At 29.3% G+C, this 14,052-nt stretch overlaps 9 protein-coding genes and 1 non-coding gene across 10 annotated transcripts; 7 read left to right on the top strand and 3 right to left on the bottom strand.

The window, feature by feature from the left end:
- Nucleotides 1–165: 165 nt before the first annotated feature.
- Nucleotides 166–1,416, top strand: NAEGRDRAFT_72898 (uncharacterized protein; the record flags this gene model as incomplete). The annotated part of the gene is made up of 1 exon (XM_002671947.1): nt 166–1,416. The coding sequence occupies one exon, from the start codon at nt 166–168 to the stop codon at nt 1,414–1,416; it is 1,251 nt and encodes a 416-aa protein (XP_002671993.1).
- Nucleotides 1,417–1,896: 480 nt separating this feature from the next.
- NAEGRDRAFT_72897 (uncharacterized protein) lies at nt 1,897–3,706 on the bottom strand (the record flags this gene model as incomplete). Its single annotated transcript, XM_002671876.1, has 2 exons — nt 1,897–2,342; nt 2,365–3,706. The coding sequence occupies 2 exons, from the start codon at nt 3,704–3,706 to the stop codon at nt 1,897–1,899; spliced, it is 1,788 nt and encodes a 595-aa protein (XP_002671922.1).
- Nucleotides 3,707–3,948: 242 nt separating this feature from the next.
- NAEGRDRAFT_72896 (uncharacterized protein) lies at nt 3,949–4,683 on the bottom strand (the record flags this gene model as incomplete). Its single annotated transcript, XM_002671875.1, has 1 exon — nt 3,949–4,683. One exon carries the CDS (start codon nt 4,681–4,683, stop codon nt 3,949–3,951), a length of 735 nt encoding a protein of 244 aa, XP_002671921.1.
- Nucleotides 4,684–4,903: 220 nt separating this feature from the next.
- NAEGRDRAFT_72895 (uncharacterized protein) lies at nt 4,904–7,252 on the top strand (the record flags this gene model as incomplete). The annotated part of the gene is made up of 7 exons (XM_002671946.1): nt 4,904–5,048; nt 5,171–5,990; nt 6,122–6,282; nt 6,369–6,455; nt 6,498–6,649; nt 6,691–6,878; nt 6,979–7,252. 7 exons carry the CDS (start codon nt 4,904–4,906, stop codon nt 7,250–7,252), a joined length of 1,827 nt encoding a protein of 608 aa, XP_002671992.1.
- Nucleotides 7,253–7,580: 328 nt separating this feature from the next.
- On the top strand, nt 7,581–8,440 carry NAEGRDRAFT_81336 (PX domain-containing protein). Its single transcript, XM_002671945.1, has one exon. It carries the CDS (start codon nt 7,666–7,668, stop codon nt 8,350–8,352), a length of 687 nt encoding a protein of 228 aa, XP_002671991.1. The 5' UTR covers nt 7,581–7,665; the 3' UTR covers nt 8,353–8,440.
- A 78-nt stretch (nt 8,441–8,518) lies between these two features.
- Nucleotides 8,519–8,591, top strand: NAEGRDRAFT_t623. The gene has a single exon. It is a non-coding gene; the product is annotated as a tRNA-Ala (tRNA).
- Nucleotides 8,592–8,824: 233 nt separating this feature from the next.
- On the top strand, nt 8,825–9,478 carry NAEGRDRAFT_72893 (uncharacterized protein; the record flags this gene model as incomplete). Its single annotated transcript, XM_002671944.1, has 1 exon — nt 8,825–9,478. One exon carries the CDS (start codon nt 8,825–8,827, stop codon nt 9,476–9,478), a length of 654 nt encoding a protein of 217 aa, XP_002671990.1.
- Nucleotides 9,479–9,683: 205 nt separating this feature from the next.
- On the top strand, nt 9,684–10,937 carry NAEGRDRAFT_56319 (DRG GTPase family protein). The gene has a single exon (XM_002671943.1). The coding sequence runs from the start codon at nt 9,812–9,814 to the stop codon at nt 10,913–10,915; it is 1,104 nt and encodes a 367-aa protein (XP_002671989.1). The 5' UTR covers nt 9,684–9,811; the 3' UTR covers nt 10,916–10,937.
- A 282-nt stretch (nt 10,938–11,219) lies between these two features.
- NAEGRDRAFT_81334 (uncharacterized protein) lies at nt 11,220–12,961 on the top strand. Its single transcript, XM_002671942.1, has 2 exons — nt 11,220–11,417; nt 11,634–12,961. The coding sequence occupies exons 1-2, from the start codon at nt 11,296–11,298 to the stop codon at nt 12,901–12,903; spliced, it is 1,392 nt and encodes a 463-aa protein (XP_002671988.1). The 5' UTR covers nt 11,220–11,295; the 3' UTR covers nt 12,904–12,961.
- Nucleotides 12,962–13,322: 361 nt separating this feature from the next.
- Nucleotides 13,323–13,658, bottom strand: NAEGRDRAFT_72890 (uncharacterized protein; the record flags this gene model as incomplete). Its single annotated transcript, XM_002671874.1, has 1 exon — nt 13,323–13,658. One exon carries the CDS (start codon nt 13,656–13,658, stop codon nt 13,323–13,325), a length of 336 nt encoding a protein of 111 aa, XP_002671920.1.
- Between the last annotated feature and the right edge of the window lie 394 nt (nt 13,659–14,052).

The raw sequence follows: 14,052 nt of genomic DNA, 5'->3' as shown, positions 1-14,052 counted from the left end.
ATAATGTGATGAGATGGTGTTGTTATGGCACTTTGGTACATAACTAATCCATCCATTTATAGAAAGCAATCTTTTTTGGATTTTTAAAACAACCGTGGTGTCACATTCTTTCAACTTGCAATCATTCGATGGATCTTTAAAAAAAATTATCAAACATTGTTCACAATGACATTTTTCACACAATTCTCATCACCAACAACAATCAACACACTTGTCTCTAATTTTTCTAATGCCAACTGTCATCCACTATTGATTAATCTAACAAGAGAGAATCCATCTCTATTCAGAGAAAATGTAACATCCAATGATTCATTTGAATATGGACTATGTCCTGAAACTCTAATAGCTCTCATTTTGACAAGTTGTATCTTGTTCATTTATTTAATTACTTTTATTGTGAGTTTAGTTGGAGTTTTATGGGAGAGAAGAAATCAACACATTCAAGCAAGAAGTTTCTCTCTCATGTTGGCAAATATGATTTCTAATTTAATTCTTGTATTGTTGGTCACATTGAGAATAATTGTTAGCAAAAAGTATTATCCATGTTTTATATTGTCCATCACTTTCATGTTATATCCTCCATTATTGACATTACCTTCCATTTTGAGAGGATGTCGATTATACTTTCTCTACTTGTTGAATTTGAAAAAGAAGAAATTATTTGGACATGAGCATCATTCTACATCATTAGAGTCGATATTTAATATTGAAATGTCAAGTAGTAATAATGTATCGAGAAGATCATCAAATACTGAAACTATTGCTAGCTCAACACTTTCAACGAATGAATTTATTATTGGAAAAGAAACTAATCTTGATGAAATTCTATCTAAAAAGGATAGAATGATATTGAGATTATATGAATTTCTATCAAGTAACAAATTTATTATTACATGTTACATTCTTGCCTTTATTGTTCATTTAATTTTATGGTCAATTCTTGGTGGTATTGAGCTAAGTGTTTATGATTCTACTCAATCTTGGGTATTTATGGAAAGTGGATTTTTTGAAGCAATACATGGTTGTAATATCAAATCTAATATTTTAATTGTAATTGGAGTTCAATCTGTCTTTTATTTAATTTCAGTTTTTGTAATTATTGTATTATGTATATTATCAGATAGAGATACTTTTAATATTAAGAGAGAGGAATTGATTTCTGTTATAATTTTAACAGTTTGTGCTATAATTTATACAATTCTTGGTTCTATTCCAGCAATTACAACTCTAGTTGACTATTTTATACCCTATGTGCTACTATTTGTATTATATGCATGGTTAGAATGTATTATTTGTGTTATTTTACCTGTTTTCTATTCTATTAGAAATAGAATGAGAAACCAAAAAGACAATTCTAATGTTGATAATTTCATTCTTTTATTATTGAAAGATAAGAAAGCACATGATGATTACTGACTTTGCGAGGAGAAGTTATTGTTTGGAAGATATTTTAGCATGGAATGATATTCAAAACTTTAAAAAACAGAGAAAGAGAAGAAAGGTAGCTTTTGATTTTCTTGAAACTTATCTAGTACCCAATTCACCACTTGAATTGAATATTCCAAATGGAAGATCAACACTTGCAACATTGAGAGAACAATTGGATAAATTGAATGGAGAAGAACCTGAAACTAATTTCTTTGATTTTATTGAATTTCAATGTTTACAAAATATGACTGATATTATACAAAGATTACAAGTTAAGAATGAATATATTTCAAGAAAAGTTAAAGAATTCTCCAAATAATTCATTCAATAATAACCTAAGACCATTTCCAGAAGTATTAGAAGTTGATACATAATGATGAAATTGTTGATGATGTGATTGTTTAGGAAGTAGCCATACAATATCAAAAACACAGTCAAATACATATTAAGTTCAGTTCGTTTTGAAAATTATTGAATTTTCTGTGTTAGATTTACACGTGATTGTGAATAAGGTAGAATATTTTGAATTCTCTTATCTTCTACAGGTTTTCCAATAGTGAAATGATACAAATCTTGATAATTTGAAATTTCATTGTCAGTGTCTGTTGGATCGATTGGTAATTCCTTCTCAAGTAAATTACCTAAAATAGTATCATCAAAGAAACAACCAATTCCTGTTCCTCTCAATCCAATTCTCTCAGCTTCCAAATATAATACTTGTCCAATAAATCCTGCTTCTTGATAAAGATATTTAAATGAATGAGTGTGTTCAATATTTAAAAATCTGCCAGTAATCATTGATAAACTGAAACAACCATCACTTGCAATATCTTGAACACAAGATGATAATTTTGAGAACTTTTTCAAATCACCTTCCATTAATCTATAAAATGGTAAATGAGGTTCAGTCTCCTCTATATAGAAAATACATTCCACTCTCTAATCCACTCACTCTATGTACAAATAATATTAAATTAACATTCTTTCCAATTGATTTAAATTCTGAATCAAAAGGAGATAAACATCTCCATAAGGAAGGATATCTAGATGGTAATAATTTCTCCAAAATTGAATAAAAATTATTGACATTATCAATTGCAGTTTTACCATCAAAACTTTGAGCACTTCTTCTTGTCCTAATAATATCATGTGCTAATAAATTACTTTTAGGTTGTTCAATATATTTAATTGGTTGTAATTTGTAAATTGTCTCCAAGTTTTGTTGTGTTTTTTGATCATCTTTCTTTCCTTGTTCACATAAAATTGGTATTGGTTCCATTTGTGGCCATTCTTGATGTTCATTTGTTAATAAATTAGGTGTACCATATCTTTTACGATTTAATTTTCCAGATTTTAAATCTTCCATATTTGTAATATTCATATTTTCATTAAATTGAATTGTATCATTAATAATTAATTCATCTCTTTTCAATGATATTTGTGGTTTTGTATCAATGACTAGAATAGTTTCAAATTTTTCAAATTCCTTTCCATATTCATTTTGATTTAATTCTTTAAATTGATCTAATCCTAATAAATATTCCATAAATTCATTTGAAATTGAAGAATGTTCATTTAACATGAAACAATCCCATCCCAATAAATTTGAACTCATTTTGAGACAATTAATTAAATGACCAGTATCTAATTGTGAATATCTATAACTTCTAATTCCATATTTCCATGTTTCTCTATAATTAATAGTATTTATACAAATAAAGAAATATCTTTGTTGATTAAATAAAAATGAAAAGTTTGGAAATTCACATCTCAATTGAAGTGAATGATCTTCAGGTTGATATGAATAAATAAATGTACCTTCATCATTAACATTAGAATTATTAATATTAGAATTATTAATATTAGAATTAGAATTATTAATATTAGAATTATTAATATTAGAATTATTATTAAAAGTATTATTTGAATCATTTTTAGATAAATGGTCAACTTGAATATTAGAATTTAATATTAAATAAACTTCACATGGATGTAAATTACCAGATGATGGATTAACTCTCAAACTCCACTTATTATGTCCATACTTTTTAGTAGCAGATAAACTTGATGAATAAAACATAAATTGACTCAAACTTTTTTCATTCAATTCACATCGTTGAATGAATTGATGAGAATCTGAATGTTGAGAATGATCATTATCATTAATTATTCCCTCTTTTAATTGTTGTTGTTGTTGTTGTTCTAAATAAAAATCCTTAAAATCATTAAATAAATAATCTTGATGATCGGAATGGTGATCAGTTTGTATCATCGTCATCATTTCTCTTGTTAAATGGAGAAAATACTTTTCACTTGCATCCTTTCCAATAAAACTTCTAAAAGGAGATGGTTGATGATCCCAATCTAAATAACCCTTCGATGGAGCATATTTATGTGGATAGACATGTTTGGTCTCATTTTGAAATTTGAGTAATTCTTTCAACCGCGTAACCTGCAATTGTTGTCTTTTCATTTTTTTTAAAGTATTATTAATTTATTGTAATATACTTTACAAAAATGTTAATTATTAACAATGACATTATTAAAAAGAGAAACCCAATCATTAAAAGTGAAATTTTCACCATTTTGAATAGCAACACCATTAACATAAAAACTTGGAGTAGCAAAAACACCATTTGCAGTTGACAATTTAAATAAAGTTCTAGTTCTCATATCAATTGATCCATCAAGCATTAAATTTAAATAATCATTCCATGAAATAACATTTAAAGATTGAATATTATTAGTATAAATTAATTTGTACATTTCAGATTGTTTCATTTCAGATACAATATTATTATATAAAGGTGATTGATTAGTATAGAATGAATTAATTAATTCTTTCAATACTTTTGAATTATAATTTGTATACTTGTTAATAGCAATATAACTCATACTTGTTGCATAGGATGAAATATGATATGGTAATGGTAATAAATGTAAATTTAATTTAATTGGTGCACTACTTGATGAATTACTAAAATAATATGAATCCAATGATTTGAATACTGATGTCCACCATTCTGCTGAATCACTACATGCCAAATCAACATATAAATCAATTTGTACTTTAATAGAATCGGAATTTTTAGGGGTTGTTGTACTCCATGAATCTTTTAGACGTGAAATTGGTGGTCCAATTGGTGATATTTTACAATTTACTACTCCAACTACTAATAAAAGGCTAGAAATAATGATCAACAAGCCTAAAAATGGTCGAATATGGATTGATGGTAATGATGATGATTGTGGCATTTTTTTTTGAATAGTTTTCAAAGATCTGTTGGAGATTCGGAATAAACTGTTCACTCCGTAAGAAACTCCTATCATCATAATTTCAATGTAGAATTTTCAAATTTCAATAGTCCACCCTGATATTGTAAGAAAGCTTATCAAACTCTCTTTTTCATTTCATTGTAATCAATTATGAAAATATTTAAATATAAATTATTAAATAATAGTACTATTAAAAAAAATGAGTACTCAATCATTTGTAATTATCCTTTCAGTGTTGGCTGTGATTGTCTATGTGGTTAGGAAAATGATGGTCAAGAGAAAATTAAAATTCCACCTCAAGAGTGATTTATCAAAGAAATCACAATTAAATATTGTCATTACAGGTAAGACTAAAAAGAAAGCCTATTTTTTTAATATTCATGTATTTGTGATGGATGATCAATTTAAAATCAAAATGAACATACCAATGTATGATATTATTATTAAATACAATTAAAATTAATAGGAGGAACAAGAGGAATTGGATTTGCTCTCATCAAGGAATTATTAATTAATTATCCAAATCATAAAATTGTATATACTGGAACAAGTGAAAATTCAATTACAAAATCAAAGGAACAATTTGTAAAGGAAATTCCAAACTTTGATTCTAATTGGTATAACACGCGTTTGTTTGCTTGTGTTTGTGATATTTCCAACTATAATGATATTCATCAAGTATTAATTCCATTCATTAAGAATAATTTGAATCAAGTTGATTTGTGGATTAATAATGCTGGAGTTGGTGATTGTAGAAAGAAATTAAAAGATATGAGTCAATCAGAAATTGATGGAATTTTAAATGTCAATACTCATGGAACAGTTTATGCAACACAAGCTGCAATTCAATTATTGGATTCTCAAAAAGAAGGTGGACATGTCTATTTAATGGAAGGATTGGGATCAGATGGTAGAACATCACCTGAATTATCAATTTATGGTATGAGTAAGGCAAGTTATAGACAATTTGTCAGCTCACTTGTTGGTGAAACTGCTGATTCTAAAGTTGGTGTTCACAGAGTTTCTCCTGGAATGGTGATCACATCAATGTTGTGCACTGATACAATGAATAGCAAAGTTAAGAATATTTTCAATATTTTGGCAGAAGATAGAGATGTAGTAGCCAAATATTTAATTGGAAAGGTTGTTAAAACTCAAGGCACTGATTCATTCTATGCATTCTTAACACCTCTCTCAGTAATTTTCAGATTCTTGACATTCTTTATGAGAAGAAACAAATTCTTTGATAAGGATGGTAAATTGAAAGAAAAGTATGCCAATCAATGGTAATCTCTATCTTTCATGTTTTCTGAATTAGCCTTAACTTTGGCAGAACATAAAGTTAAAATTTTAAAAATACAAAAATTTAAAAAATGGCCTATCGTGTACGAAATGAACGTGTCGAACAAGCACACAGTGATTCCGTCTTTGCTGTAACCTGTGCTCAAGATAAAATTATCACTGGAAGTGTTGATTCATCAATTAAAGTTTGGAGATTGGACAATTTTGAATTAGCCTTAACTTTGGAAGGACATAGATTGGGAATTATTTCTATTGTTAGTGATCAAACTGGGAAATGTATGTTTTCATCACCATCATCATCATGATCATCAATTTATTTATTAAATATTATTATCATATCATACATAATAATAACATCATAGATGTTGCTACAAGTTCAATGGACTCTGTAATTAGAGTGTGGGATATTGAAAAGGGTAAATCAACAATTATTATAGAAGCTCCACCACGTATGTATTAATAGTATATTTATAATATTTAATAGTATTTAGTTGAATCATGGACTTTGGCATTTAGTGCTGATGCTCAACATTTAGCAACAGGTACTAGATCAGGAAATGTTAATATTTTCAATGTACAAACAGGTGAAAAGGAACAATCTTTAGATACACAAAAGAAGACTTTTATTATGTCTGTTGCATATGTATGTTTAAATAGTTTAATATTCTAATTGACAAATGACAGAGTAATTGTGGTAAATATTTGGCATGTGGTGGACAAGATGGAAGTGTTTGTGTTTTTGATATTTCAACATCTAAATTAATGCATCACTTGGAAGGACATTCCATGAGTGTGAGAAGTATTGTTTTTACTAATGATTCTCAAAGATTAATTTCTGCCTCTGATGATAAGCATATTAATGTTTATGATATGTATGTTATTATTATAATAGTATTTAATAGTGAAATAATTTAACAATCATAATTCATAATAATTCATAATAATTTTACAAATAATTTATAATAATAATAGTAATTCAGGATCACTTGTTAAATCACTTAGTGGACATCATTCATTTGTTTTGACATTGGCTGCTTCTCCAACAGGTCAAATATTTGCATCTGGATCAGCTGATAGACAAGTTAAAATATGGGAAACAAGTACATTGGAATGTATTCATAGTTTTGAAGAACATAAGGATCAAGTTTGGGGTTTGAGTTTTAACACTAGTGGTGATTCCTTAATTTCAGTTTCAGATGACATGTCAATTGTTCAATACGTTTGTCCTTTAGATTCAAGTAAATAAAATAATCATTAAGATTTTGTATCAATTTCCATGTCAATGTAATTTCCGTAGATGGAGAGATAGAAGGAATTAGAAACAATATATCTGAAACAACAATTAGAACTCGAGCATTTGTAAGCGAATCTATCGCTCATTATAAAATTTAACTAGCATCAGTTTATTTTCCATTCTCTATTAATTTAAACGATGGACATTTAAGGATCTTAAAAATTGCAGTCAACTGAGCAAAACGATATTTTATGAGTGCGATTGGTTGACTTGTATAGTTTCCTCCTCAAATAGTCTATTTTTTGATTCAAGCCTAAAAATACAACATATAAAAAATCAACAACATCACTCTCGCCCTTTGCTCTCCAACAACTTGCTGCTCCTAAGCAATTAATAATTAAACCACCACCATCATTATCATAAAAATGTCCTCCTCTGTTGCTACTGGTAATAATGAAAACTTTGACCTTGAATTGGGTAGAGTTGTACAAGAGGAAACATCAATTGATGTTCCTCTGAATGATATGAATAATTCCGTTCAACCATTTGATGAAAATCCAATTAATTTACCAAAATTTAAAACATCTATCATCGGAACTGAAACTAGACAAGAAGATCCTGAACATCAAAGTCTAATTCATGATAATAGATTTACCGTCTATGAAATTAAGGCTACCAATGAAAATGATTCTCAAACACATTATGTATTTAGAAGATTTTCTGAATTTGTTAAATTGGTAAATCATCTTGCTGAAAAGTATGCTGATAAAGCCTCTGATTGTGAACAATTACATTCCTTCCTACCAAAACAGCCATGGTTCTGGACTAACAAATTTGCAAAGGAAGTTATTGATGATAGAACTGAAAAATTAACAAATCTATTGGATTTCATTTCCTCTCATGAAATTTTTAGAAATGATGAACAATATTTTGAATTTTTACAATGTGATATGAAAATGTTGGAAAAAGCATTAAGTTATTATAGAAATAGATTATATCACTTCCAACAATCTAGAAAAGATTTGAAAAATAAGGATGAATATGAACGTAGTCAAGAAATGGTTCGTCAATTAACAAGAAAGCGAAGTGAAAGTCTTTCAAAGAAACATTAACTGTAATGGACTTCTTTTATGTAAATCAATCTCTATAAAATTCGAATGTAAATAATAAATACCAATAATAGCACGATCTTTTTAAAATTCAAGAATGTCATTTCCTAACCGAGCTAATTTTTTCTTTAGAATTTTGGATTTATAATTTTTACAAAATCTAATATAAGGGGTTATAGCTCAGTTGGTAGAGCGTCTGCTTTGCATGCAGAAGGTCTAGGGTTCGATTCCCTATGACTCCACTTTTGCTCCTTTTGCTGTCTGTACTTTTAGTGATTGGTGCCGAGAAAGATGTCACTTGTATCGTTGTTATCTTCCTTAATTTCCAAATGTTATTAATGTATTGATCTTTTTATTCTCTTAATTGTAATAATTTTGATGTTTCCGTGTTGTCATGCAAGTTTCAATATTTATTTTTAGCTCTAACTAATTGTGGAGCGGGAAACTTGAGACGAACCAAATCTTAATCAAAAAAATGGCACGATCTCACAATAAATTCGTTAAACATAATGGCTATACATCATCTGATGAACACTATCGGAAAGAATATAGAAAATCAGATAGAAAAGCCTTTAGAAAAACAAGTAGAGATGTATTCACGAATGATATCATATCAATAGTTAACAAATTAGATGAAATAAAACCATCTAAACCTGAAAGGCATGTTATGTGTCCAATGTGTCAAGCCATTTGTGAGAGACATTATAAAGAAATTGATCTTACTTATGAAAATGGTATAATTGACCATGTAAATGAAGAAATTAAGGTTCAAAAACAAAAAATTAAGCAACAATCAAAAGAGGAAAAATTTATTCAAATGTGCAAATCAAGATCAGAGCATAAAAAGAAGAAAATTATTAAGAAAATAGAGAGAAATGGTGGATTGAATGAATTATCAACTAATCAAATTAATTCCATCGTTCATTCAAATACTACAAATAATAATACTGAGATTATTTCAGAAAGTGATGAAACTGATTCTGAAACTGAATTACATTTAGAAAAGTTAAAGAGGGAAAAACTGAAAAAACAATATCTTTACAAATGTTCAGCAAAGGAAATTGAAAGGTATGATGAAAAGCAAAGTCCTCAAGTTTTTAAATTTGTTAGAAAAATGAAAAATAAATAATAATTATTAACCATCCATCCTCTCACATTTTGATTCATTCCTATTATTCATTGAATCAGGCTGATAGGTTAAACAATTATCATCATTATTAAACATCATCGTGTTGGCAAGCTCGGAATTTCAAGCCTTGTTATTGTTCGAAGCGTGACTTCAATCTCAAAAACACTTAACTTTTCAATGTTGTAAAAATGCCCTCCAGAAAAAATATTTCAACAACTACAATACAGCCTTCTTCCTGTTGCGCCCTGTTTGTGTTTTTTCATCATCAAATAACAACAACAATAACAACAATTACCGAACAACAATAACTAGTATTTAAATTTCAACAACAAAATGTCAGTCTTACAACAAATCAAGGATATCGAAGCTGAAATGGATAGAACCCAAAAGAACAAAGCCACCGCTTACCATTTGGGTACATTGAAAGCTAAATTAGCCAAGTTGAGAAGAGAACTCTTGACTGATGCTACTAAAAAGAAAGGACCAGGTGGTGATGGTTTCGATGTCAACAAATCCGGTGATGCTCGTATTGGTCTTGTAGGTTTTCCTTCTGTGGGTAAATCTACTCTACTTAACAAGATGACAAATACCTTCTCTGAAGTTGCTTCATATGAATTTACAACATTGACTTGTATTCCTGGTGTTATTAACTACAAGGGAGCAAGATTGCAATTATTGGATTTACCTGGTATCATTGAAGGTGCTAAGGATGGTAAGGGTAGAGGTAGACAAGTTATTTCTACTGCTCGTACTTGTAATTTGATTTTAATTGTTTTGGATGCTCTTAAACCACTTACACACAAAAAGAAGATTGAATATGAATTGGAAGGATTTGGTATCCGATTGAATAAGCAACCACCTAATATTACATTTAAAAAGAAGGAAAAGGGTGGTTTGAATATGATGTCTTCTGTTCCTCTTACTCACTTGACAAATGAAATTGTTAAAGCCATTTTACAAGAATACAAATGTCCAAATGCAGATATCATGTTCAGATGTGATGCTACTGTAGATGAACTTATCGACGTTATTGAAGGAAATCGTGCTTATATTCCTGCTATTTATGCCATGAACAAGATTGATCAAATTACTATTGAAGAATTAGATTTGATTGATAGAATTCCAAATGCTTGTCCAATTTCTGCTCACCACGAATGGAATATGGATGGTCTTTTGGAAAAGGTATGGGAATATTTGGATTTGATTAGAGTTTACACAAAACCAAAAGGTCAAGTTGCTGACTTTGGTGCTCCAGTTATTATTAGAAGAGACAAGAGTTCAATGGAAGATTTTTGTACCAGAATTCACAAACACATTTTACGTCAATTCAAATATGCTTGGGTATGGGGTCAATCCGTAAAACATCAACCTCAAAAAGTTGGTAAGGACCATCAATTACTCGACGAAGATATTGTACAGATTGTTAAAAAGATTTAAATTTTATAAATTGTTTTTTTTCAAACTATTCCTCTACTTTGAGTTTGGTTCATCATCTTTATTTCATCAGTTGAATGTTTGTCATACATACTTTTACACCATGGAGCAATAGAGTTCTATATTGTCATCTATTGTGAAGAATGGTTGAAACACATTTGTGAAGTTTTGATCTAAACAATTAGAGAGTGAGTTGTTATGAAGCGGTTAAGAGAAACATCAAATATTCAAATAAACTCTGTATCTTTCACATCTCTTCAAAAACAAGAGAGAAGAAAAAGCATCACAATTTCTGTGCATTTGAAAAAAAATTGTTTAAAAAATTTTTGTAATTTGTCTGCAAAAAAATATTGAACAACATCATCACATCATCACTATAAAAAATGTTTGTTCTCTTTGAAACAGCAGCAGGTTATGCTTTGTTTAATGTTTTGGATGAAGGTAAAATCACTGACGTCAAGTCTGTTGATGAAATGTTTGCCAACTCTTCTAAACTCAGCAAGAAGTAAGTCTCTTTATAAACTTTCAAAGCCTAATTTTCTATGATGACCATGATGATGATGATGAACAACAATACATATTACTCTCTCCATATTATTACTACTACAACTATAACAATTGTACACCAACCTCTCTACTTTACTATTATATACTCCTCTCCTAACAAAATACTCATCATTTTGCGCAAATACCATTTCTTTACTTGTTGGAATTAAAATAGTATTAAACTCAAGTCTTTTGAAAACTTTAAAGATACCAATGAAGCTCTCGTAGCTGCTACTGCTATTGTTGAATCCAAGTTGGATAAAAAGTTGAAAAAGTTCTTGAAAAAGCAATTGGCTGATAAGGAAAGTAAATTGGCTGTTTGTGATAAAAACCTTGGAGCAGCCATTAAGAGTAAACTTGGTATTCAATGTGTCTGTGATGACTCTGTAGTTGCATTGATGAGAGGTATTCGTAACAATTTGACACAATTATTAGGAGATGTTACCACTGAAAAGGATTTACAAAGCATGTCTTTGGGTCTTTCACACTCACTTTCTCGTTATAAATTAAAGTTCTCACCTGATAAGATTGATACAATGATTGTCCAAGCTATTTCACTTTTAGATGATATTGACAAGGAATTGAATATTTATGTCATGAGAGTTAAGGAATGGTATGGTTGGCATTTCCCAGAATTGTCAAAGGTTTTACGTGACAATTCTGCTTATATTAAGACAGTTTTATGTCTTCAAAATAGAAATAATGCTCAAAAGGCTCCATTAACTGATGTTTTACCAGAAGATTTGGCTAAGGAAGTTAGAGAAGCTGCTATTGTTTCAATGGGTACTGAAATTTCTGAAGATGATATGCTTCATATTTCTAAATTGGCTGAAGAAGTTGAAAGTATTACAACATATAGAGGTGCATTGTTTGATTATTTGAAGAATAGAATGCAAGCTATTGCTCCAAATTTGACACATTTGGCTGGTGAATTAGTTGGTGCTCGTTTAATGGCACGTGCTGGTAGTTTAATGAATTTGGCTAAACATCCAGCTTCAACTGTTCAAATTTTGGGTGCTGAAAAGGCTTTCTTTAGAGCTTTGAAATCACGACACAATACTCCAAAATATGGTTTGTTGTATCATGCTTCTTTAATTGGTCAAGCTCCACCAAAATACAAGGGTAAGATTGCTAGAGTTTTGGCTGCTAAATGTGCAATTTCTGCTCGTGTTGATGCTATGGGTGAAAAGGAACAAGCTACCATTGGTTTGGATTCTAGAGAAGCTGTTGAAAAACGTTTACGTGAATTGGAAAAGTATTCAACTGGTTCATCCTCTGCTTTCACTAAGGGTCAAAAGCAAAATGAACAAACTCATCGTTCAAAGGATAATCGTGGTAAAGTGAAGAATTCTTCAAACAAGTATGATGAAAGTGCTGACGTTTCTACTGTAAAGAGAAAGAGAGATGAAGATGATAGATCCTCTTTTAAGAAGAATAAGTATTAAACATACACACACAATAGTATTACATTATAGAATTTGAATAAAACATCTTTATATATTATTAATGTTTGTTTTTATTGTGTTTGTTATTAATTGTTTGTGTGCTGACTTATAATTGAAGGCTTTTCTTGAAGATAAAACTACAGATAATGAAGGCTTTAGAGTCCAACTCAAAGACTTGCCAATGAATTACCTTGGAGACGGCTATTATGGTTAATTGTGGATTATTATCGCAAAATTCTGGCAAAAAATATTTTTTTTTAATTACGGATTTGAATTATGGAAGTATTACATTAGGTATTATGACGTGAAGAATTTTAATAAAATTATGTGAATTATTACGAATAAAAATTACAGTTTTTATTAGATTATTTATTATTGTTTTATTTTGAAATTAATTAACTGAAAATTATTGCCAGTATTTATTGGTAATAATTCATACAGAATGAAAATTGATTGAGAGCAATAAGACCTGGAAATCTGATTACACTGCACACACTATTAATCTTTGAAAGAGGAATTACTGAAGTGGCAACTGAGTGAATGAATAGTTTGTACATTAATGATACATAACACAACTCTCCAAGCGTAAAAATTTCATCACAACAAACAACATTATCCCCTAATTGAGATATCTTCCCAATAAATCTATCGAATTGAATATACATTCCAACCTTAAGTGATGATTTTCTAGCAACATCAAGTGTTTTACCAACTAATCGTCTTGTAAATGGATAATCTGCAAATAATGTATTCATTCCAACTTCATGTTGCAACCCTCTAACTTCAAGTAATTTGTTATTACTTCTATCATTAAATTGTTTGAATTCAGAATGTTTCAATTCAAAAATCAACGCCCAAAACCATGTAACATCCCCAAAAAGTACACAATCTTCAAAAATGTGCGTTGCCCAATGATAATTCGGAAATTGGCAATTATCTTTGCCAAAACAATATGTAAAAATGGATTGAAATTTTGTAAATACTTTTTCACAATACACAATATCATCATGAGTATAATTCCCCCTTAATAACCTTATAAAATATTGTAAGTGAAGAATCCATCCTTGATAGAGTAATCCTTTTTTAGAAGAATCTATTTTCAACTTTTGATTATTATTGTAAATTAATTCACAAATAATAGGAGCACTC

Source organism: Naegleria gruberi (genome assembly GCF_000004985.1).
Source record: "Naegleria gruberi genomic scaffold NAEGRscaffold_57, whole genome shotgun sequence".
Taxonomy (NCBI): domain Eukaryota; phylum Heterolobosea; class Eutetramitea; order Acrasida; family Naegleriidae; genus Naegleria; species Naegleria gruberi.
This window is presented reverse-complemented; position numbering and strand designations above follow the sequence as displayed.

Bases quoted from the DNA above. Each gene is read 5' to 3' on its own strand.
- NAEGRDRAFT_81336 (XM_002671945.1), top strand. From the start codon at position 7,666: ATGTCCTCCTCTGTTGCTACTGGTAATAATGAAAACTTTGACCTTGAA.
- NAEGRDRAFT_56319 (XM_002671943.1), top strand. From the start codon at position 9,812: ATGTCAGTCTTACAACAAATCAAGGATATCGAAGCTGAAATGGATAGA.
- NAEGRDRAFT_81334 (XM_002671942.1), top strand. From the start codon at position 11,296: ATGTTTGTTCTCTTTGAAACAGCAGCAGGTTATGCTTTGTTTAATGTT. The intron at 11,418-11,633 runs GTAAGTCTCTTT...GAATTAAAATAG, and splicing joins TCTTCTAAACTCAGCAAGAA to TATTAAACTCAAGTCTTTTG.